The sequence below is a fragment of the Chrysemys picta genome, chromosome 24, assembly GCF_011386835.1.
Source record: "Chrysemys picta bellii isolate R12L10 chromosome 24, ASM1138683v2, whole genome shotgun sequence".
NCBI classification, from domain to species: domain Eukaryota; kingdom Metazoa; phylum Chordata; order Testudines; family Emydidae; genus Chrysemys; species Chrysemys picta.
Genome location: NC_088814.1, coordinates 8005938 through 8030178, shown reverse-complemented (window position 1 = coordinate 8030178; position 24241 = coordinate 8005938). Strand labels below are relative to the sequence as shown.

Genomic DNA, 24241 nt, shown 5'->3' with positions numbered 1-24241 from the left:
AAGTCTAACGGTATATTGGGCTGTATTAGTAGGAGCATTGCCAGCAGATCGAGGGAAGTGATTATTCCCCTCTATTCGGCACTGGTGAGGCCACACCTGGAGTATTGCGTCCAGTTTTGGTCCCTCCACTACAGAAGGGATGGGGACAAATTGGAGAGAGTCCAGCGGAGGGCAATGAAAATGATCAGGGTTGGGGCACATGACTTATGAGAAGAGGCTGAGGGAACTAGGGTTATTTAGTCTGCAGAAGAGAAGAGTGGGGGGGATTTGATAGCAGCCGTCAACTACCTGAAGGGGGGTTCCAAAGAGGATGGAGCTTGGCAGTTCTCAGCGGTGGCAGATGACAGAACAAGGAGTAATGGTCTCAAGTTGCAGTGGGGAAGGTCTAGGTTGGATATTAGGAAACACTATTTCACTAGGAGGGCGGTGAAGCACTGGAATGGGTTCCCTAGGGAGGTGGTGGAATCTCCATCCTTAGAGGTTTTTGAGGCCTGGCTTGACAAAGCCCTGGCTGGGATGATTTAGTTGGGATTGGTCCTGCTTTGAGCAGGGGGTTGGACTAGATGACCTCCTGAGGTCTCTTCCAACCCTGATCTTCTCTGATTCTATGAAGTTAATCCTAGGCCAGCGCCCTGTCCGGGCCACCATGCTGCCTCTCTCACCCTAGGCGTGATCCAGAGTCGGATGCCCAAGCATGGACCACACGCCAGCCCCAGGCATGTCACAGAGCTGGAAATGGACACCCAGGGAGGCTAATAGCCTGGAATCAACAGGAAAGGCAAATACTTGATCCCTCTGGGAAGCAGCCCAAGATTCCCTAGTCAGTCAATGGCAGAGCTGGAGAACCCTCTTCCTCTGCCTATAATGCCATGTCCCCTGGCCACAGTGGCATGGAGAGAACCTAGTGGTTGGGTTGGGTTTACCAGCTTTACGGCGAGGAGGGCTGGGTGGGGTTTGTATCACTCTGCTATTGCTGCGAGAAGGGCCAAAAAGGCAGGCACCGGGAATGAGCGCTACGGCGCATTGATGCTCTGGACATTTGGGGTCCACAAGGTCTCTGCTGAGATGCCAGTTGGAGGGATGCAGCTGAGCATTCTGGGTACATCCGGGCAGCCCACGCCGGCTCTGCAGCTGAGCATTCTGGGTACGTCCGATCAGCCCGCGCCGGCTGTGCAGCTGAGCATTCTGGGTACGTCCGATCAGCCCGCGCCGGCTGTGCAGCTGAGCATTCTGGGTACGTCCAGGCAGCCCACGCCGGCTGTGCAGCTGAGCATTCTGGGTTCGTCTGGGCAGCCCACGCCGGCTCTGCAGCTGAGCATTCTGGGTACGACCGCGCAGCCCACGCCGGCTCTGCAGCTGAGCATTCTGGGTACGTCCGGGCAGCCCACGCCGGCTCTGCAGCTGAGCATTCTGGGTACGACCAGGCAGCCCACGCCGGCTGTGCAGCTGAGCATTCTGGGTACGTCCGGGCAGCCCACGCCTGCTGTGCAGCTGAGCATTCTGGGTACGTCCGGGCAGCCCACGCCGGCTCTGCAGCTGAGCATTCTGGGTACGTCAAAATGTAACGCCCCCGCCATGCTGCTGCATGGTCCCAGCAGTGCCCAGCGCTCTCTGCAGCAACAAGGCCCTGCAGACTGTGGCGAGGGACCCTGGATTTTGCAGCGGGCTGGACGTTCTCCACTAGCTGCGCAGGTTTCTGCAGAACTAAACCTGCAAATAAAGGATGTGATCAGCAGCCTGATCTCTTGTTATTTATTTTCAGATTAAATACAGTTCCCGTCGCTCTTCCCCGACATTGTGAGCATGCCACAGATTTTGTAGTTACGCACCCATAACTGCACGGTGGGGAGAGCTGGCAGCTCGGCCATCTCTACACGGATCGCTCTTGATTTTCTCACAACCACAAGGGCTAGAAAGGTGATTCAGGAAGAAGAAATGAAAGCTCACAGCCTACGCCTGCGGTGTAGGGTGGCTCCCATGGCAGATTCCAGGCTGCACAATCAGAGACGACACAAGACTCTGGTTCTAGATCCATCCGGGTAGAACATGCCGGCCATGATGTTGGACATTCCAGGCACATCCTGGTAGATCATACATGCAGCGCTACCGTACGGGCAGGTAAAACACATCTAGAACACTTGGCTGCCTGGCAGGTGTGTCCTACCTGGATGCGGTTGGGCCGTTCAGCAGCATGACAGGTGAGCTCTACCAGGATGTGCTATTTGGCAATACATTGGGTACGTTCTGCCTTGACATACCTAGAACCCGTGGCTGCACTGACGGTACATCCAGGTAGAACAACCCTGTTGTGCCGGGGAATGTTTCAAACACATCCACGCAGAATGTGCCTGGAACCTGCCCCCAAAGCCCAGTGAAGTCAATGGGAGTGTTTCCTTCGACGTTAACAGGCCAGGGCGTGGGCCAGGCCCTGAGTGGGCTACTGAGCACTGCACGTCCAAACACCGGGTGTGATGCCAAGCGCACTGGGCGCGTGCTATGCCACTGGGCTACTCCTGGATAACCGTGGTATGGACAGAGCCAGTAAATACAGACACCCGTGCAGTGAAATCTCCAGGACTGGAGCCCTGGCTTCAAATGCCTCCCATAAAGTCAGCCCGGGAGATGCCTCACCAGAAGCACTTTTTTTTTTAAATCAACAAAATTCGAGAAGGGTTCCACCCAGGGCTTTCCCCAAAGGGAATCCCCAGAAATTGGTAAACAAGATATTGCAAGGACATGAGCTGGGCCATCAACACAACCCACCACCAACAAAAAAAAACAAAAAAAAAGAAAAAGAAAAGTGCATTAAACCTAATTTAAAAAGTCAGTGAAGTTAGTAGCGAGTGAGAGAGATGGAGGCTCAGGGCGGGGGGCTGGGCAAGGTGGCGGCCACGGCCAGGGGCAGGGAGGGGAAGGCTAGGTTCTGCAAGATGGTCTCTCCAGATAGCGCTGTTTATGGGGCCGCAGGAAGGGTGAATCTCTCAGCGGCAGGGGAGCGCGCCGGGCTGGTGGGCCAGAGAGATTAGGGAGGTGAGCATGACTCAGGAGTTTGGAGCGCCTCCGGTTCGATCGCGGGTCTCTTTACCATCTCCCTGGGTGGCAGGCGACCACAGCTGAGCCAGGGCTCCAGGAGGAGAACCCAGCTGGCAGGCTTTGGAGGCTTCTCAGGATCCCACCGGTAGGTCAGTTCGCTCATTCGCTCGCCCTTGGGGTGGGGAGCGTGGCTGAGTGGGTGGAGTCGGGGGGAGAGGGGTGTTGGTGTCTTCACCTGGGGGAGCTTGGGGGGGGAAGGGCCATGAGGGCAGCTCACTGGTCTCTCCAGAGGGAGTTGGGCTGGCAGAGGTTTCTTTGGGGTTTGAGATCGGCTAAGGAGATGATCTGCTCGGAGGTCGGAAAGTCTGTGTGGCACCTTCGCCCCAAGAACGCTGTGGGGTTTGGAGACTGTTCGGAAGTTCTTAGCTGTAGACTCACAGCACCAATTACCAGCCTGGCTAGTGTTAGCCCCTAATCCTCGTCAGAGGCCAAGCGGAGCCATCACCCCCCTCTCAGATCCCTCCCCCATATTTCCCGTTGGATACGGGGTTCCCCGCCATTTCTTGTGCTCAGCTGGTGTGTCTTTCGGGCAGCCGCCTTGCAGTGATGGTGCTGGCTGTGACTCGGGTGACCAGATGTCCCGATTTTATAGGGACTGTCCCCATAGTCGGCGCTTTTTCTTATATGGGCGACTATTACTCTGGTCACCCCAGCTGTGACTTTAGGCACATGGGCGCCGTGCCCGGGTCACTGAGACCAGAGTCTGCCCCTTGGCGTGTAAAGAAATCGGGGGGCTGGTCACAGAGCTTGGCATGAAAGGGGCTGTCAAGAGCTCAGGCCAGCAGGGGAGGGAGGGTAGCCACAGAAGCGGAGTTGGCTGGTCAGCCTGCCTGGGCATGGCGTCCCTGATGACCTTCCCGGGGCGGACGGAGGGTCCTGCTGGAGTTGCAGGGCCGAGGCTGGGGTTTGGCAGGAGAACGAGGGAGCTGAGCATGCCCCGAGGCCTACTGTTGCCTCCATCCAACTGCTGCGCTCCTGCGGCCCGGCCTTCCCCCTTGGGCTTGGGAGTCGGAGGGGCTGGTTGGCTCTCCAGGGTTGGCTGACACACCTCGAAGCCCAGAGCTGGGGGGAATCTGCGAATCACCCCAGCTCGGCTTAGCTTGCCTGGAGACCTGGTTCTCTGGCAGCCACCCCAGCCCCGTGCCAGGGCTTGGGGGCAGGGAGAAGCGGCCACCTTGGTGCGTTTTCACCATGAGGACATTGATTGTTCAATGCCTGTTGCTTGTGAGGTGCCCAGAAGGGCACAGGCTGCGAGGCAGGCACCATTGCACGGCTCTATACTGTGGGTCGCAGGACTATATACTGTGGCACTGGGGGTATGGAGTCTATACTGTGGGTCGCAGGGCTCTATACTGTGGCATTGACGGTATAGATTCTATACTGTGGGTCACAGGGCTCTATACTGTGGCACTGGCGGTATAGAGTCTATACTGTGGGTCACAGGGCTCTATACTGTGGCACTGGAGGTATAGAGTCTATACTGTGGGTCACAGGGCTCTATACTGTGGCACTGGAGGTATAGAGTCTATACTGTGGGTCACAGGGCTCTATACTGTGGCATTGACGGTATAGATTCTATACTGTGGGTCACAGGGCTCTATACTGTGGCATTGACGGTATAGATTCTATACTGTGGGTCACAGGGCTCTATGCTGTGGCACTGGAGGTATAGAGTCTATACTGTGGGTCACAGGGCTCTATGCTGTGGCACTGGAGGTATAGAGTCTATACTGTGGGTCACAGGGCTCTATACTGTGGCATTGACGGTATAGATTCTATACTGTGGGTCGCAGGGCTCTATACTGTGGCACTGGAGGTATAGAGTCTATACTGTGGGTCACAGGGCTCTATGCTGTGGCACTGGAGGTATAGAGTCTATACTGTGGGTCACAGGGCTCTATGCTGTGGCACTGGAGGTATAGATTCTATACTGTGGGTCACAGGGCTCTATACTGTGGCACTGGAGGTATAGAGTCTATACTGTGGGTCGCAGGGCTCTATACTGTGGCACTGGCGGTATAGAGTCTATACTGTGGGTCGCAGGGCTCTATACTGTGGCACTGGAGGTATAGAGTCTATACTGTGGGTCACAGGGCTCTATACTGTGGCACTGGAGGTATAGAGTCTATACTGTGGGTCACAGGGCTCTATACTGTGGCACTGGCGGTATAGAGTCTATACTGTGGGTCGCAGGGCTCTATACTGTGGCACTGGCGGTATAGAGTCTATACTGTGGGTCGCAGGGCTCTATACTGTGGCACTGGCGGTATAGAGTCTATACTGTGGGTCACAGGGCTCTATATTGTGGCACTGGAGGTATAGAGTGTGTACTGTGGGTCACAGGGCTCTATACTGTGGCACTGGCGGTATAGAGTCTATACTGTGGGTCGCAGGGCTCTATACTGTGGCACTGGCGGTATAGAGTCTATGCTGTGGGTCGCAGGGCTCTATACTGTGGCACTGGAGGTATAGAGTCTATACTGTGGGTCGCAGGGCTCTATACTGTGGCACTGGCGGTATAGAGTCTATACTGTGGGTCGCAGGGCTCTATACTGCAGCAGGGAGGGTCTCAGTGCCGTATTTGGTGCCGGGGGCAGGGGGTACGGAGTCTGTACTGTGGGTCACTATTATACACTGTGGCATCAGTGTCATTTGGTGGGTCAAGGGATGTCAATCATTCCAGCACCTGAGCCCTGCTGAGGGGGAGAGGTAGCCCCTCCCCCATCTCCCCCCTTCCTTTCCCTCCCCCCCCGTCTCTGCCCTTTCCCGCTGTCGGTTCTTTTTGTGCCATTTCACCCCTGCCCCAATCTGGGCTCTGGCTGGTCACGGCTCAGGCTGTGGTTTAACTGGTGTGTCTCCCGGGGGGGCACGGAGCTGCCCCTCCTTTGGGGATTCCTGGAGCTGGGCTACTAACGGGCTAACAAGGCCATTGCCAATAACTAGGGGAGGGACCCAGGTACATATTGACCCCCTAGCAGGGAAGCAGGGAGGGGAAGGGAGGGGAGTAGGGGTTGACTGCACAGATGGGCTCAGCCCATGGACTATCAGCACGGTGCAGAACACAGCAGCCAGGTGCTGATGCAATATCCCCCCAAGTGCCTGGAACGCCTTTTACTCCAAAGCATTTTGCAAACCCACTGCTGAAATGCAGCCAGCTCTGGGGTGGGGCGTGGAGCTGTTCTACTGTGCACAGCCAGGCCACGCGAGAGCTGCAGGGCAAAGACAGAAGGATCTGTGGGCGTCTAGAGTGTCACAGTCAGAAGTGGGGCAGTGGGCTAAAACCGCCCGCTCTCGCAAAAAGAAAACGTGTCGTGGCGTCGTCAACGATCAAGCCAGGCCGGATTTGACACAGCATCTCCAGCCGCGCAGCACCCGCTAGCGCCAAGCACGGGCGTTGGCTCAGTGCTGGCTCAGACGGCAAAGTGCCATCGGCTGAGTGACTCCCTGCAAGCCCTGGGGATTTCCAAGCTTAGCCACAAAGCGCGGCCCAAGGGGACGAGCTGACGGGCTCTCCGGATGTAGACCCTGTGTCACCGTGGGAGCTCACGCCATGCACTATGACCCAGGTCCTGTCTGCACACACGTGACAGATCCCCAGCAGCACACGGAGCTGCTGGGCTTACGGTTATCCCGGTATCAGTCATGCCAGCAGGCAGGCAATACAAGGCTGGACCCCAAATGCTTCCCTACCCCTTTCTCCCTCTAGCCCACCAGCCACCTACCAGGCTGGCCACGTCTTCAATGAATTCCCCGGGATATTTATCCTGCATTTTCCCTGGGTTTGCCCCATCTCCTACGAGGCTGCAGCGAGCTTGCTAGTCGTCTGCAGTATCCTGTGACAGGGACCCTCCAGTCTCCCCCCTACACTGCTCCCATGGGCAACTCCTTCCTATTGGCTGGTAGCCAGAGCCAGCACGGGGAAGCCCAGTTATCTGACCCAGAACCTCCTACTGGCCATATACTGGGGGTTTCCCAGAGCCAGGCACTGCCATACAGGGAATCGACGGGCCCTTGCAGTGCCAGGGAGGGGCAGGGGGAGGCTCTGAAAATTCATCCCGGAGACAGCCCAGTTCCACCCTCTGCTCCTGCGACTCTGAGACAGGCGGGAGCAACTAGCGATTTGAACAGGCTAACGCCAGACTAGCTGGGGCCCAGACCCTGAGCGCCCCTGAGGCCGCTCACCGGAGTGGAGGGCTGCAGGCCCGGGTCCAGCCAGCTCTGAAAGTGGCCTGAGTACATCTGGCAAAGGATGGACCAGGCCGGGCAAGATTCTGCCTTCAGGCAAGTGTGAGACAGTGGGTTAGTGAATGATTATGTCGCCTTCTAGTGGCGGACCCCAGCTACTGCGCTAGCCGGCTGCTTCCAGAACCCGGTTTTTCGCGCAGAGGGCTGCACTGTCGTCTGGTGCTGGGTGGTCCCAGGTTTGAGTCTCACTCACGAGCCGGGTGACTGTACGGTGTGTGCCTGGCTGCAGCTTGTTGAAACGGGGCTCCCAAGAAATTGGCGTCAAAGACAGGCCAGGCAGCCAGTTCGCACGGGGCCAAAGCCGCGTTAGAACCTATATTCACAAAATGCATTGATCAGCAAGGAAACAGACACACCCTATGTAGGGCATGGAAACAGACCTTCACGGTACGCTTTAGCCTTGGTGCTCGCTGGCTGGCTAAGACCTGCTGCAAACCAGTTTAGCTGGGATTACGATGTGCCGAGGACCCAAGGTTGGATCAGCATTTGGGATATGAACTCTCCCAGGTTTTTTGCAGGGGGGGGAGAGGCCTCTGGGTGTGCTGCATCTGGGGTTCCCGTATGATTTGTTAGAGAAATGAGCTGGTGTCCTGATATTTGCTATTGGATCTGGGTCTGAACTGGCCCCATGCTCCTCCCCCTCCTATTACAGTAGGGAATGAGAGAGCTGGGTTGAATCCGGACTCCCTTGTAGTTCAGGGCTTGTGGTTCCACAGGCTGGTTTGGGCAGGTCTTTAAGGCTTCCTCAACCCACAGAGGTTGCACCAGTTTAATTTAAACCCTTTTTGAAACTGGTGCACACCTGTGGGCACAGTCCTGTACTTATTTTGGTTTAGCTTGAACCTGTTCCTGATCAGCTTAAACGAAATCAAATAAGCCCGGTGTAAACCAAAGCTGGAGCGTCCACACAGCCTTTGGGTTTCAAACTTGGTTTCAAACCCCATTTTAAGTTAAACCGGTGCCACTCTGCAAGCCCTGGTCCGGAGGTCAATGCAGACACGGCCTAAACCCGTTGCCTGGGTGCACTCAGTCCCTCTGCGGCTTAAGGTGGGTTACACGCTGGGGAGCTGTGGGTCGGTACGCGGCTCTCACCTCTACTGGGGACTCGCTGAGTGACCCTGAGCAAACCACTGCGCCTCGTTTCCCCTGTTATTACCTTAAACATCAGCGTAGCAAACGCCTGGCATTGGGGAGCGGGGCTGTGTCACAGGAACGAATGACTCCCCGTGCGACTCTGTGCTAAGGGGGAGGGGGGCATAGGGACATGACACCCCCAAATGTGCTAATCACAAACCTCAAAATAAACAGTTCCCAGAAGCCCAGATGGAAAGGCAAACACCATCTGTACGTGGGTGGCCGTCAGCGGGGACGGACAGATGGCACCAGGGATAGAGGCGCGTCCTACGGCCCACACCGCCAGCCCTGACAAAGGAGCCAGAACTTTATTACACGAATCTCTTGAGGCTCCAGCTGAGACCAGGGCCCGACGTGCCAGGCGCTGCACAGGCGGACTGAGAGACGGAGCTCAGGCTCAGATCCTCAAAAGTATTTAGGGGCCTAATTCCCATAGAAATCACTGGGAATTAGGCACCTCAAGAGCTTTGAAGATCTGGGCCTGACAGTCTAACGAGACCAGGCAGATAATGGATTATTACTGTACAGATGGGGAATGGAGGCCCAGGGAGATGAAGGGCCGGATTTCCGCGGGGTGGGGTGCACAGCACTTTTGGAAAACCTGGCCCTTGGAGTTTTGCCCAGTGTCACACTGGGAGCCTGGGTAGTGCTAGGAACTGACCCCCACTATCCTGAGTCCCAGCTCAGTGCCTGATCCACAAGATCCCCCATCCTCCCAAAGCCAGCCGTGCACCTGCAGAGTAGGCCTGGATCCACGACTGTGCCTACGCGCTGGGATGCTGCAGAGAGGGCCAGGAGAACCCGGGGTAAGCCATGTCTATGGGGAGCAGGGGCTGCCGTAAAGGATCCCTGCAATCCGGTATTCTGCAGGGGCAGCGTGGGGATCCCCAGCATGAGCTACCACGCCAGGCCTACCCCACGTGGTACCTGCCATTCCTGACATGCGTTTCTTCCCTTTGCCTTTTCAGAGATTGGGGCCGATCGGGTGATGCTGCTTCCGGGCTAATTGCTGGGACAGAACAAGAGACCCAGGGAGAGGGACAATACGCAAAAAAACCATGGAGGATCCGGGCCAGGTAGTGGAAACTCAGAGCCAGACTAGATCATGGCCCCACTCAGTCCATCCTGCCCCGCTGCTCCCTGACTTCCTCAGGGCAAACCCTGCAGAGACCCTGCTTCACACCGTGCTACCATTCCCCGCGGGGAATCCCTGCACAGACACCCTGCTTCACACCCTGCTACCATCCCCCACGGGGAATCCCTGCACGGACACCCTGCTTCACACCCTGCTACCATCCCCCACGCGGAATCCCTGCACGGACACCCTGCTTCACACCGTGCTACCATCCCCCACATTGAATCCCTGCACGGACACCCTGCTTCACACCCTGCTACCATCCCCCACGGGGAATCCCTGCACGGACACCCTGCTTCACACCGTGCCACCATCCCCCGTGGGGAATCCCTGCACGGACACCCTGCTTCACACCGTGCCACCATCCCTCGTGGGGAATCCCTGCACGGACACCCTGCTTCACACCGTGCTACCATCCCCCGCGGGGAATCCCTGCACGGACACCCTGCTTCACACCCTGCTACCATCCCCCACGGGGAATCCCTGCACGGATACCCTGCTTCACACCCTGCTACCATTCCCCGCGGGGAATCCCTGCACGGACACCCTGCTTCACACCCTGCTACCATCCCCCACGGGGAATCCCTGCACGGACACCCTGCTTCACACCGTGCTACCATCCCCCATAGGGAATCCCTGCGCGGACACCCTGCTACCATCCCCCACGGGGAATCCCTGCACGGACACCCTGCTTCACACCCTACTACCATCCCCCACGGGGAATCCCTGCACGGACACCCTGCTTCACACCCTGCTACCATCCCCCACGGAGACTCCCTGCACGGACACCCTGCTTCACACCGTGCTACCATCCCCTTTGCGGACACCCTGCTTCACACCGTGCTACCATCCCCCAAGGGGAATCCCTGCGCGGACACCCTGCTACCATCCCCCACGGGGAATCCCTGCACGGACACCCTGCTTCACACCGTGCTACCATCCCCCGTAGGGAATCCCTGCGCGGACACCCTGCTTCACACCGTGCTACCATCCCCCGCGGGGAATCCCTGCACGGACACCCTGCTACCATCCCCTGCAGGGAATCCCTGCACGGACACCCTGCGCTACCATCCCCCGTAGGGAATCCCTGCGGGGACACCCGGCTTCACCCTGGGCTACAGTCCCCATAGAGGAATCACATCAGAGCATTCCTCTGCATCCCAGAATAGATAAAATAAATTAATGGAGATATTTTCTCTCTTAGAACTGGAAGGGACCCTGAAAGGTCTCCAAGTCCAGCCCACTGCCTTCCCTAGCAGGATTAAGTACTGATTTTTGCCCCAAGGGGTCCCCTCAGGGATTGAACTCACCACCCTGGGTTTAGCAGCCCAATGCTCAAACCACTGAGCTACCCCTTGGCACTAGTCCCACCGTGTGTCTCAGAGCTGCAGCCCTGGGCAGCAGCTGCCCTGGTTATGCTGCCCAACACTGGCACGGCTAGTGACCATGAAGAGTGTTCTCCTTCCTCCCCTTAGGAGGATTATGAAGCTGAGATGAAGAGCAGGCTGGATGAAGAGGGCTACGGGGACCCCGAACTGAAGCAATCGAACATGTCCCTCGATGAACAAGGCAGTGAGTAACCCGAACGCTCATAGTTCATTAAGGGTCACCAGGGGGGTTAGGGTTCCCTTGCGATGGGACATTCTCAGCACCACTGACAGCTGTTTGTAGCAATGCCGCTTGAGGGGATGGCGGAAGGGGGGGTCGTCAAGGCACATGCTCCAGGGCATGCACTGCCTGCCTGGGGGGAGATCAGGAAGGAATTCGCAGCCCTCCCATGTCACCCCATGAGCTCGGTGCACTATGAAGGGTTCTGATGCCCTCATGGTCACTGCTGGACCTGGGGTGCCCGGCTAGAAAGGCCAGCTGTGGTAGGAATCTCCTGCACTCCCGGGGGCCGTGGCCAGCACGGGTGGTGAACTCCGGGTCAGCAGTGAGCTAGGTGCATTGTGGAGGGCACCAACACACCAGGCACTGGCTACCGCTGGAGATGGGCTATCAAGCTAGAGTGAGCAAGGGTTCGATCAAGTATCTGGGAAATCTTACGTCCCTTGGGACTGTGTCTGTTCCGGTGGCGTGGGCTCCGGTATCTCAGGGTCCAGGGTTATGATATGCTGTATATATATCAGAGTAGAGGGCTCTGCACGGTGCATAAACACCTCCGGGTATAAGGGTTATGACATGTTGTATCTGCGCCGAGGTACATGGTTCTGAGGCCGTGTGTATTGTTTGCGTGGACAGTATATATAGACAAAGCATAGCAGAATCATACAGTGTGAGGCTGGAGAGGACCTTGAGAAGTCGTCTAGTCCAGGCCCCTGAGCTGAGGTAGGGTCATGTAAACCTAGACCACCCCCAGCACGGGTTTGTTCTTAAAAACCTCCAGTGCCGCGGATCCCAACAATCTCTCTTGGAAGCCTGTTCCAGAGCTCCGCTACCCTGACAGTGAGAAAGTTTTTCCTTATATCGAACCGAAATCTCCCTCGATGCAGATTAAGCCCATTCCGTCTTGTCCTACCTTCAGTGGACGTGGAGAAGAATTGATCTGGTCCTCTCGATAGCCTGCAAATATGTTATCAGATTCCCTCCGTGATCTTCTTTTCTCAAGATGAAAGATGCTCAGTTTTTCTACCCTTTCCTCAGAGATCAGGTTTCCTAAATCGTTTATCGTTTGAGTGTGTATATACAGGGCTGGTGGTTCTCTTTCTCCTCCCTTTGCCTGCCCACCAACCGGCCTCCCTGCCTTGCGGTTTGCTACCCAGGCAATCTCAAGTGGTCCCCCCATTGCAGTTTGCTGCTCCCCCTGTCTGGCATAGCCCCCGATATAGATATGTTGCAGAACAAAGTGTTACATTCACAAGGAATGTTGCACAAATCCACAAAGAAGAATTTGGCCAGCTCTAACTGTGCAATCGATGTATTAAAGTCCCGTGGATAATAACTCCATTGTAGGAATATCTAGGAACCATATAGATGGGCGTAAAGACGGGGGGGTTAGAAATAGCCAAGGCACAGCTGAATTGGTGGGCAGAGTGCAGGAGAAGCGATCACCGGGGCGTGATTAATGCAGTCGCTCAGGAGATGGTTACTACAGCTGGGTGAGTGTGTACAAACAGAGAGGGAGAGGAAGGCAGGATAGTCTAGTGGTCAGAGCATAGATTATGTCTCAGGAGACGTTCCCAGCCCGGTCACAGACTTCCTGTGCGGCCTTGGGTGAGCTACTTAACCCGCACTGTTCCCCAGCTGAAAAGTGGGGATAATGCTCCCCAATTTCACAGGGGAACTGGGAGGATGGAATCCATCGGGGATGCTCAGATCCCGGACTGAGGAGGGTCCTCCGCGTCCCTCGAGAGAGGTGGATATTTGGATTTGTAATGACTAGTTGCTTGGCCTGGGAAAGCCGTAATTCCCAGCTGTTAGGTCAACAACATGCTCTGTTTGCAGCTCTGACGTTATTCCCGGGGTCAATGGCTTTTACTCTGCCGAGCTGCCGGGCTCCTTCCTTGCAGCCTAGGAACTTGGCAGCTCTGTGCTAGGCAGGTCCTGGGACGTACCCTTTGGGCAGAAGGGATGCCGCAGGCAAATCCAGTTGCTTGTTCTGCCTCTTAGCTGTGTAGCGACCCGCCTCCCTTTGCTGTCTGAGTCAGATCTCCCAGGATAATTCGAGCCAGGCTGGCTTAGTGCTTGGCCAGGAGACCTGCAGGAAGTGGCTTGATGAGTCAGTAGGCAGTGCTGGAGCCAATACCCAAGCGCTATGTCAGCGTGTGTTGTGCTGCTGGAGGGACCAGCTTTTATATGAGACATAAAACTGGACTCCTGCCCCTTTGTGCTCGGTAATGATCCCCTGGCACCTTCTTTAAGGCGTATTCTGCACTGGTGTCCTCACTGCACGCTGGCCCGGGTGATTACATTTACTCACCAACATTTCCTGCATCACTTCTGGTCCTCGACTGTTGTGCAGAGCTAATCGGCGGCTGCGTTCCACCCCAGAGGTGGCTGCACTCTTATGGCGGGTGGAAAGACGCCTAGGAATGCCACAAGGTTTATAATTAATTAACATCTGTAAAGCACGTTGTGGTCGTTCAATGAAAGGAGAAGGGCACAGTGTTACGTGCGAGTGGCCACACTGGGTCAGACCAATGGCCCATTAGCCCAATATCCTGGCTCTGACAATGGCTTCAGAGAAAATGAACAGAACAGGGCAATTTCGAGTGATCCATCCCCTGTCGTCCAGCCCCAGCTTCTTAGAGCCTGGGTTGCATTCCTGACTGTCTTGGCTAAGAGCCATTGATGGGCCTAGCCTCTAGGAGCTTATCTAGTTTTTTTTTGACACCTATTATACTTTTGGCCTTCACAGCATCCCCTGGCGAGGAGTTCCACAGGTTGACTGTGCGTTGTGTAAAGTACTTGCTTAATGTTTGTTTCAGTCCTGCTGCCTGTGAATTTCATCGGGTGACCCCTTGTTCTTGTGGTAGGTGAAGGGGTCAATAACACTTCCCTGTTCACTATCTCCACACCAGTCACGATTTTATAGCCCTCTATCATATCCCCCTCCCTTCACAGGCACCGACTTGCTCCACCCCCTTCCGTCCCGCCCTCACTTTAACCCTTCCCCCAAGGCCCCACCTTTGCTCCACCTCTTCCCGCCCCCACCCCCAGCACCTCCCACCCACCACCGAACATGCTGAGCACCCACCATTTTTTTTTTGAAGCACCCCTGGAGTCGGCGCCTATGCCCCCCCCTTAGTCATCTCTTTTCTAAGCTGAACAGTTTCACTCTTTTTAGTCTCTGCCCCTTTTCCAAGTCGAACTCTAATACTAGAATGATTAAATCCCCAGAACTTCCTTCTTAGACTTGTAATGAGCCCGCAGTGAAAGACACCCTTGGGCGCATGAAGGCCTTTTTAATGGATGAGACCGTTCAATTGCTCCGTCCAGGCCATTTCTAAAGGATTAATGCCCTGAGCCGTCTTCAGTTCAAACAGCTTGAATCATCGCTCAGAGGCCTCTTCGGCCGTTAAATATCTGTGACGACGCGCTGGCACCGGAGGATGCTGGGTGCAGGCCTTGTTTACTCACTCAGACAGTATTTATGAGCTTTCGAATGTGCTCCGGTCTCGGGAGGGCAATAATTCAGCTGGCCACAAGAACGAAGGAGACCTAGCGGGCCGGGATGTCAGTCTGCGCTCTGCTGGCCCAGTGATAACCGGAATGATTTCCACCTCTCCCGCTCCTTTCTCGGGCTCGCTCCTGGGGGCCAGGCAATGCTGGGGCGTGTCACAGAGGCAGCCAGGAGGTTTTGTAGCTTCGCCCGCCTCCACAAATACACTCAAAGGCAGGGCCCAGATGCCGGTTAAGTCTCCACAGGGCCATCTGTTGCAGCAGCTCTTTTCATCCCTATTACGATTCTTCTCTGGCATCGCGGCAGGTTCGAGAGGCCCCAGCCAGCGTCAGGGCCCCATTGTGCTAGGCACTGTACATACATGTAGTAAGAGTCAGAATGTATCGTCTGTCGACAAGAGAACGGGTGGGAAGGGACACCGAGGAAGTGAACTGCCCGGGGTCAGGCATAATTAACCTGCAAAGCTCTCCTGACAGAGGCAGGTTGTCATTCTGCCGGGTGAGGCAGAGAGGTGAAGTGATTTGCCCAAGGGCACGGAGCAAGTCAGTGGCAGAGACAAGCTTTGGCGAGGAGCTTTTGGTTGCCAGCTCCGTGCTCAGATCACTAGACCACATTCGCAGGTGCTTGCAGCTGTCTCTGATGATAAAGTTTCCCATCCTGAAGCCGTCACTCAGCCATGGGCAAAGGGATCCAGAGAACAGGGACAGGGCCTGACAGTTTATAAGTAGGACATCTGCCATCAGTGCCGACACAGTAGCGCCCTCCAGAGCTAAACGCATGAGTTGCCACAGCTGTAACCGACGCACGCCCTGTGCAGACGACACAGAGCGGGACCTGCAACCCAACCTCACCAGTGGGTTGCACAAGCAGGGACACTGTCTGAATCCCAGCCCATGAAACAAAAGGGAGCCAGATATCAAAGCCCTTGGTAAAGTCCGGGCTGGGCCTGGAACGTTTTCAGATCCTGCACTGATGGGAGGCGTCGCCTCTGACTCCCTTCCCAGCAGCTGGGGGTGCACCAAGACGGCCTCGAAAGCTCCCTTGCGTGTGTGGCTGTGTGCACAAGATGCCTGAATGGGTGTAGAATTGTGTATGGGACAGGTGTGTGGGGCACAGGCATGGTGGGCACCCACCAGTGTGTCCCGGGGACGCACGGGTGTGTTTTTCAGCCACTCCTGGCCGGGTCGGCGGTGGTCTATGCCCTGAGTAGGGAAGGAGAATGGAGACGGTGCCCCGGGCAAGGCAGGGCGATGTCAGAGCCATGGTGGTGGTGGGCACATGACAGTGACCATTGAAGCGAATGGAAAACATTGCACCGTTCTCGCAGAGGATCATGCCATCTAGGAGAGGGTTTGCCGGCAGATCCAGGCACGGGTTAAGACTAGAGATGGCCTGGGTTTGATTGCCCCAAACTTGTGGGGAAGTGACTGATCTCGGTCCAGATCCAAACTTTGTGACTGACCCGCTATCACCATCTCTAATGGAACCAAAACCCGGGTTAGAACCTCCCGCTTGCTCTGGGGAAGTTCGGATCTGGAGCCGAACTCTGAGCTCTGGATTCGTCTCTAATAAAGCACACACGGGCTTTGGCTGAGGCCAAACGGGGGTCTCCCAGACCCACTCGTATCTTCCCAGAGCGGCAGAGGCTCGGGGGCCTGAAAATGGTGAGGAACCCGTACGGGAGGAAAGAGGGAGATCCAGTAATGCAGTCACTTATCCTGCCTTTGTTAGGTATGCCCAGTACCAACAGAATGCTCCCCCTGGCACCATCTCTTTCCATTGCCCCTCTGCACCCGGCTGCTGGCATCCTAGTGCCATCCGCCTCCATCGCCGTTTTGCACCAGGGTGGCACTATTCTAATCCCGTCTCCATCCATCGCTACCCGGTACCTTAGTGACATCCTCGCCCACCACCACTCTGCACCCTGGCCTGCGGGAGTTTGTGTTGCCTTTATCACCCAGCCTGGGTTTTCCAAGCGCAACAGATCAATCTCCCCTCCCAGCCCCAGCCTCTGAGCTGATCTCGCAAAGGTCCCGAGGGACCTTTCGGTGGCTCCTAGAACTGCCTGGTGTGAGTTTGTCCCTGCCAGGCAATGACCCCCGGAGGTATTGCTGTCAGTTTCCCTATAATTGCCTGGTTATTGATGATAAATAAAAGGCTTGTTTTGACTAAAGACAGAAGCCACTTGTGGCTGACCTGTTACTGTCACCAGCCAGCGAGAGGCAGCTTCCAGGTCGATTGGCGTGTTAGATTATGCGAGTGTGCGCCTCTTTAGGAGTGCATTTGTGCATGTCCTCTGTGCGTCGGGAGCTGAGTTTCAGGTGGTGAATGACATGTCTCCCTTTGAAGGAGGGATATGTGAATGGTTATATGTGTCCGTGGGAGCTGTGTGGGTGCGTGTCCCTGCGTCGTGAATATTTGCGTGGCTGCTAGCCACTCTGTGGGAGTTGTGTGATTGTGCATGTGCCCGTGTGGATGCCCGGCCCAGTGTCTCTCTGTCTCAGTGAGGCGTGTGTGGGTGTGAGCTGTGTGTAAGGTGTGGGGATGTGTGTGAGATGTGTGTCTTGGCAGGGGTGTTAGCTGTGTGTCCCTGTGTGTGAGGTGTGTGTGGATGTGAGCTGTGTGTCTCTGTGTTGGTGTGAGCTGTGTGTCTCTCTGTGTGAGGTGTGAGCTGCGTGTCCCTGTGTGGGTGTGAGCTGCGTGTCTCTGTGTTGGTGTGAGCTGTGTGTCTCTCTGTGTGAGGTGTGAGCTGCGTGTCTCTGTGTGTAAGGTGTGTGGATGTAAGCTGCATGTCTCTGTGTGGGTGTGAGATGTGTGTCTCTCTGTGTGAGGTGTGTGTGCGCTGTGTGTCTCTGTGTGGGTATGAGCTGTGTGTGGGGTGTGAGGTGTGTGTCTCTCTGTGTGAAGTGTGTGTGAGCTGTGTGGGTGTGAGCTGTGTGTCTCTGTGAGGGTGTGAGCTTTGTGTGGGGTGTGAGCTGGGTGTGAGCTAGGTGTCTCTGGGTGTGAGGGGTGTCTGGGTGTGAGGTATGTGTCTCTCTGTGTGAGGTGTGCGTGAGCTGTGTGTCTCTGTGTGGGTGTGAGCTGTGTGTGGGGTGTGAGGTGTGTGAGCTGTGTGTGAGCTGTGTGTCTCTGGGTGTGAGCTGTGTGTCTCTTTGTGTGAGGTGTGTGGATGTAAGCTGCATGTCTCTGTGTGGGTGTGAGATGTGTGTCTCTCTGTGTGAGGTGTGTGTGCGCTGTGTGTCTCTGTGTGGGTATGAGCTGTGTGTGGGGTGTGAGGTGTGTGTCTCTCTGTGTGAAGTGTGTGTGAGCTGTGTGGGTGTGAGCTGTGTGTCTCTGTGAGGGTGTGAGCTTTGTGTGGGGTGTGAGCTGGGTGTGAGCTAGGTGTCTCTGGGTGTGAGGGGTGTCTGGGTGTGAGGTATGTGTCTCTCTGTGTGAGGTGTGCGTGAGCTGTGTGTCTCTGTGTGGGTGTGAGCTGTGTGTGGGGTGTGAGGTGTGTGAGCTGTGTGTGAGCTGTGTGTCTCTGGGTGTGAGCTGTGTGTCTCTTTGTGTGAGGTGTGTGTGAGCTGTGTGTCTCTGTGAGGGTGTGAGCTGTATGTGGGGGGAGTGAGCTGTGTGTCTCTCTGTGGGTGTGAGCTGTGTGTGGGGTGTGAGCTGTGTGTCTCTATGCGGGTGTGGGGTGTGAGCTGTGTGTCTCTGGGTGTGACCTGTGTCTCTCTCTGTGTGAGGTGTGTGTGAGCTGTGTGTGGGTGGTGAGCTGTGTGCCTCTGTGTGGGTGTGAGCTGTGTGTCTCTGTGTGGGTGTGAGCTGTGTGTCTTTGTGCGGGTGTGAGCTGTGTGTGGGGGGTGAGCTGTGTGTCTCTGTGTGGGTGTGAGCTGTGTGTGGGGTGTGAGCTGTGTGTCTCTATGCGGGTGTAGGGTGTGAGCTGTGTGTCTCTGGGTGTGACCTGTGTGTCTCTCTGTGTGAGGTGTGTGTGAGCTGTGTGTGGGGGGTGAGCTGTGTGCCTCTGTGTGGGTGTGAGCTGTGTGTCTCTGTGTGGGTGTGAGCTGTGTGTGTGTGTGTGAGCTGTGTGTCTCTGTGTGGGTGTGAGCTGTGTGTCTTTGTGCGGGTGTGAGCTGTGTGTGGGGGGTGAGCTGTGTGTCTCTGTGTGGGTGTGAGCTGTGTGTGACTGCAGTGTATTTATGGGGAGCCTGCTAGCTCTGCCGAGCAATTGCGATATTGCCCCGGGGGGTTCTGAGTAGGGGGCTGTGTGTGTGGGGGGGGGCTGGTGGCTCTGTCTCCCTAACCCCTTCTGCCACCAACATGGCTGGTGCAGTGGGCAGCCCCGGGCTGGAGTCCATGACGCGTCAGCCACCGGCTGTGGCTCGGGGCATCATGACGGGCAGCCGGCTGTGCCAGCAGAATCCCAGCCAGCCCCGCTGGGCGAGGGCCGTGAATCCCCGACCACAGGGGACAGAGGGCTCCACGCATGGGGGCTTTGCCCTGGGGGCTCCTGTCCCCCCTCTGCTCCGGACTCGCCACAGGGAGGGAAGCAGGATGGACTTGCAGGTGTCAGCAGCTTCCCCCTCGGTTACCGGCCTGTACAGTCACCCTGCCGTGCGCGAACATCTAGCAACTGGGGGGCAGGGATATAAATGGGGGGGGGTTAAGTGAAGGCAGGGTGTACAGCCAGGCCTCAGCAGCTCTCGGTCCCAGCCCCACAGGTCCCTCGGGAACGAGGCGCTCCCATTGAGGGTTAAACTGCTCCAGGCCTGGGGGCCGGGCCCCTGCCCCAGGAGGGCACCACGGGGCCCCGTGTTTACTGTCAGCACAGCCAGAGTGCTTTTCAATTTACTATGAACACAAGAGTCACTTGGGACAGGAATTCAGGGGCGGGGCCGGAGGGCGTCCCGTCCCAGCGAGACGGAGGCAGGGGTTTATAGCATGGGAGCGCTGGGAGCCTGTCCCTTCTCTCCGCCTGGATGGTGGCCAGGGGGGGCGCTGAGATCTCAGGTAGGTGGGATCTCCCAGACTGGCTGCAAGGCCTTCTCTCACCTGTACGCACCTGGGGCGGCAACTCCGGGGTACGCGGGAACTGGCCCAGCACATGTCAGGGAGGGGGAGAAGGTGCGGAGGGAGCAGCCAGGGTGTACCCATGGGGTCCGGTCTAAGGGAGGGTGGGAGGGAACCAAGCCAGGGGAAATGTAGTTTGAGGAGCTCTGCACGGCACTGCCATTGTCTCCCCCAAAAAGATAGAGGGAGACTCCCATGGGTTGGAGCTCGCCTCGCCGGGGCGCTGGAGAACGTGCACTGGTCCTCATCTCCATCCTCTCTCCCCGTATTGCTGTGATATTAGATCTCCCCGGCGGCAGGCTTGGGGCATCCCCTCGGGGTACAGGCACGGGCTGGGGGAGCCCGTGTCCTGGGCGCTCCTCGAACTCGCCTCCGCACCAAAGCCCTCTCCTCTCAGCCCGCTCCCCATGACCGGGAAAACACAGCTCGGTTCACACCTGCTCTGGTTCCGTCTGCCCGGCACGAGTGGGAAACTGGAGGCACCAGAGACAGGAGAACAGGCCCCCTGTGATGGGGGCGGGGGGCAATGTGGGGTGACACCACCTCCCGCCTGCCCCTGGGCTAGCAGAGCCCCAGAAAGCCCAGGTGCCTAAACACCCCTCCTCATGGAGCACGTGCCCTGTGTGTATAGCTAGGCCCCAGCTGTTGCCCCTTGGCTCTATCTCTATGTTGAATAGAGTCTCGGGGCGCGGGGGCCTCTGGTGGGTTGTCTCTGCCCTTCCCCCCCAAGCCAGCTCTGCCCCACACTGGGAGGGGGCTGTCTCCACCCCTCCCCAGCATCTGGGCTGTGTCTCTGGGAGTGTATATCAGCCCCCGCAAAGCAGCAGGAGCCGTGGGGAGGTGGTGGTGGTGGTTTGGATGGCAGTGCCCCCCCCCCACCCCCGAGGCTGGGTGAGTGGCTCTGGGGCCTGGCTAACTGCGAGATTGATCCATACTCAGGTTCCTCCTCGTTGGATCAGATCCAGAAGGCGTCAGGGAGCGCAGAGGCTGCCCACCCAGCCACCTCCAGCCGGGGGACCCATGAGGTGAGTGGCCTGCCATGCTCCTTGGGGGTCGTGGCCCAGTCTGGGGAGAGATTAGACCCTGCGCTGATCCGAACCCAGCGGGAAGGACGCTCTGGGAGCCAGGAAGAAGGAGGGAGAGGAGAGGGTGGGATTGGGGTGGGAAGAGAGAGAGAGATCCAAAGGACCTTCCCAGGGAACAAGCAGAGCAGAGGGGAGACCCTCCCCGGGGAACAGGCAGAGCAGGAGGGAGACCCTCCCCAGGGAACAGGTGGAGCAGGAGGGGAGACCCTCCCAAGGGAACAGGCGGAGCAGGAGGGGAGAACCTCCCAAGGGAACAGGCAGAGCAGGGGGGGGAGATCCTCCCAAGGGAACAGGCGGAGCAGGAGGGGAGACCCTCCCCGGGAAACAGGCGGAGTAGGAGGGAGACCCTCCCAAGGGAACAGGCGGAGCAGGAGGGGAGATCCTCCCAAGGGAACAGGCGGAGCAGGGGGGGAGACCCTCCCAAGGGAACAGGCGGAGCAGGAGGGAGACCCTCCCAAGGGAACAGGTGGAGCAGGAGGGGAGATCCTCCCAAGGGAACAGGCGGAGCAGGAGGGGAGACCCTCCCCGGGGAACAGGCGGAGCAGGAGGGGAGACCCTCCCCAGGGAACAGGCGGAGCAGGAGGGGAGACCCTCCCTGGGGAACAGACGGAGCAGGAAGGAGTCCAAGGCAGTAGGCCTGTTTGCTTTATAAACACACCCGGTACAGTTCTGGGACAGCTGCTTTCCCAGCCATCACTCAGCCACTTCGTGACAGTTCAAAGCCCTTTTTTCCTGGGCAGCTGGGACAGTTTATTTCCAGTTACTGAGGCAATTTCAGACTGGTCTGAACTGCTCCTGTGTGCACGGAGCTGGAGGCAGCCAGTCTGGGCAGGACGCAGGCAGCACCCAGTCCCCCAGTTTGACTGGCTGCCAGAGCTGGGTTTGCTTGGTGGGTGCTGGTGCTGGGGGCTCATGCCTGCCTGGAAGGGGACGCCGCTTTGCTTATGGGGCAGCCAGCAGGGTAGAGCTCTGCCAGTACTTGAGGGTGGTGGGGGCAGGTGAAGTGGGTTGGGGGTGGGGAGATTTCACCCCTTTCTCTCCCCTTTTTCTCCTTCCATTTCTGGGCTTTTTCTGCAGAACCAAGAGGTTCTGATCAGACTTGGGAGGTTCGTCACTGGGATTTAGTGCCCTCAGCCACCCCTTCCAGGAGTGCAGACACCAGGCCAGGCCAGGCCGTAGAGAAATCCCCTGCATGAACCCTGGGCAGGCCAGGCTGGGAGCTGGAAAGCCAGAGTGAACCACAGGGTCTGTCTGGGTCCAGCAGTTGCATAAAAAAATCCCCTTTCTATTCAGCCCAGCCCAGCATGAAATCACATCCAATTCCCGGCCCAAGGAAAAATAAGAAAACGGAAGGGTCTTAGAGAGAGTTAGACATAGAACAACGAAAACACGGTGACGCTGCCTTGGTGACGGGAGTCAGGGAGCATGCTGGGAATAGACCAGCAATACCCCTCTGCAGCGACTCACCCCTCTTGCTTTCCCAGGCGTGCAGTGGGGAGCCACGTCCTCTGGGTCCTACCCTACAGCAGAGGGGTCAGAGCGCCTCCGAGTGGCTGCAGGAGTACACAGCCTGATTCTCAGCTGAGGATCAGGTCCAGAGAGTTTGCATCAGACCTGGGGGAGGGGGAAGATGGGGCAGAAAGGAGAGATGATACCGCTGGGGTGAGGGAACAGCCCCCGCCCTGCTGCCGACCCTTCCTCCTACTTCAATCATGTTTGCTTCTCTCACTTACTCTGAAACAGGCAGCAGATCTTTCTCCCCACCATGTGTCCAGGGCGGTGTTTGTTTCCCCACCTAGCTCCTCACTCTACCGTCCAACAAAGCTGAAAGGCCATACGTTTTAAATTAATACAAGGCCATACTTGTGTACCCAAGACCTAACTCACCTGTGGAACTGACTGCCACCAGATGTCACTGAGGCCAAGAACTCACCGGGAGTTCCAAAGGGATCAGGCATTTCTCTGGATAACATGAGCACGCACCCTTACGTTACACATGGACCAAGGGTGCCAGCGCTCCTGCTTCAGGCCAGAGCCAGCCGCTAAGGCCAGATTTTCCAAATTGCTCAGGGCTGGACTTTCCCATATGGGAACCTAATTAAGAGCCAAAGTTTACAAAGTTCTCACCACCCAGCATGCACCTGTGCTCAGCTGATTGGAAAATCTGGCCCGAACCGCTTGGGGATTGGGAAGAACCCGGGACAGGTTCTCCCTTGACAATCAACTAGGGAGTTTCTTGCGCCTTTGCCTAAAGCCACCAGCACTGGCCACTGGCTCCTAGACGAATCCGCCCTGGCTATCCCGGCAGACCTATCAAAGCCACCACAGCCTGCGTAACATAATCATTAGCCAGACTTGTCTCCCCATGGGCTGTTCATGGGTCCACCTCATTCAGAATCTCCACCCCAGCCTTATTGCATTGCTAGTTCCGGAGCCATCGATTAAATCACCCGCTGTCACTTGCCTAAACCCAGCCGAGGGAAAGCTGGACTCTGGGTTCTTTTTAATACCTGGCGAGTTGCTCTCTCCAAGTTTTGATCTTATGGGGGATCAAATCAGCCAGGGATTGAATTCTAAGGAGAGCTCTGTGCCTTCCACCTTTCGGGCTTGATACTGGGGGCAAAAGGGGCATGGGAAAGTCCAGGCTGGCATGCCCCACAGCCTCCCGCTGCAAATGACTCCATACGCTGGAATAACGCCATGAGCCCAGAAGGCATCGGGTTCCTGGGGCTGATTTGCTATGGACTCCGAGGCGAGGGGTGCACTGGCGTTTAGGGAAGTTGATCACCTCCCAAGGCCTGGATGGGCTCAGCTTGGGGTGGGTGTGTAGCATTGGGCACTTCCCAGCACTGCCGGGGAGAGGAAGGGGGGGATTAGTCTTTGTAAACTTGTTCCCATGCCTGGTCCATGTCCTTGTGGTGCTAACCTCCCTGCCCCACACCCTTATAGCTAGACCTCGCTGCAGCTTAGAGGTTCATGGGACCTCGAGTTCCTAGGGTGGGGGGAAGGGAGATGGATCATTGCATCCCCTTGATGCAGCTGCCTGAAGGCACCCAACTCCCCTGGGCTGTCCATGGGAATCGGGCACCTGACTCTTCTGTTGCAGAGCAGGGCAGGGGTGGAGGGGCATCCCGTGTGTGGGACCCCAAATCTGCCCAAGGCTGCCAGGACTATGAGGACTCAGTCAGCCACTAGCATTGCTTAGATAGAGTCAGCCTTACGCACTGATGCACGTGAGAAGTGGTCCAGGAAAGGGAGCCCCATGGAGTGCTACAGTCCCAGTGAGGGGTGGGAGTGGGGGGGAAGGAGGGAGTGGGACAACTGAGCCAGGCTGCATACATAAGCAGCCATAAGAAGCGGTAAATTGAGTGGGACTAG

At 56.9% G+C, this 24241-nt stretch overlaps 1 protein-coding gene across 3 annotated transcripts in view; it reads left to right on the top strand.

Moving 5' to 3' along the window:
- Positions 1 to 3011: 3011 nt before the first annotated feature.
- Positions 3012 to 24241, top strand: part of SLC4A1 (solute carrier family 4 member 1 (Diego blood group)) — a 43577-nt gene continuing 22347 nt past the window's right edge. Inside the window, exons 1-4 of one of the 3 annotated variants that reach the window (XM_008162641.4) lie at positions 3012 to 3182; positions 9441 to 9548; positions 11083 to 11179; positions 20718 to 20803. In XM_008162641.4, coding sequence (XP_008160863.2) covers positions 9531 to 9548; positions 11083 to 11179; positions 20718 to 20803 — 201 coding nt within the window. In that variant the 5' untranslated portion in view covers positions 3012 to 3182; positions 9441 to 9530. Of the gene's footprint in view, positions 3183 to 9440; positions 9549 to 11082; positions 11180 to 19672; positions 19719 to 20717; positions 20804 to 24241 lie in introns of those variants that run through there. The other 2 variants (XM_005301958.5, XM_042857128.2) reach the window with 2 other exon arrangements.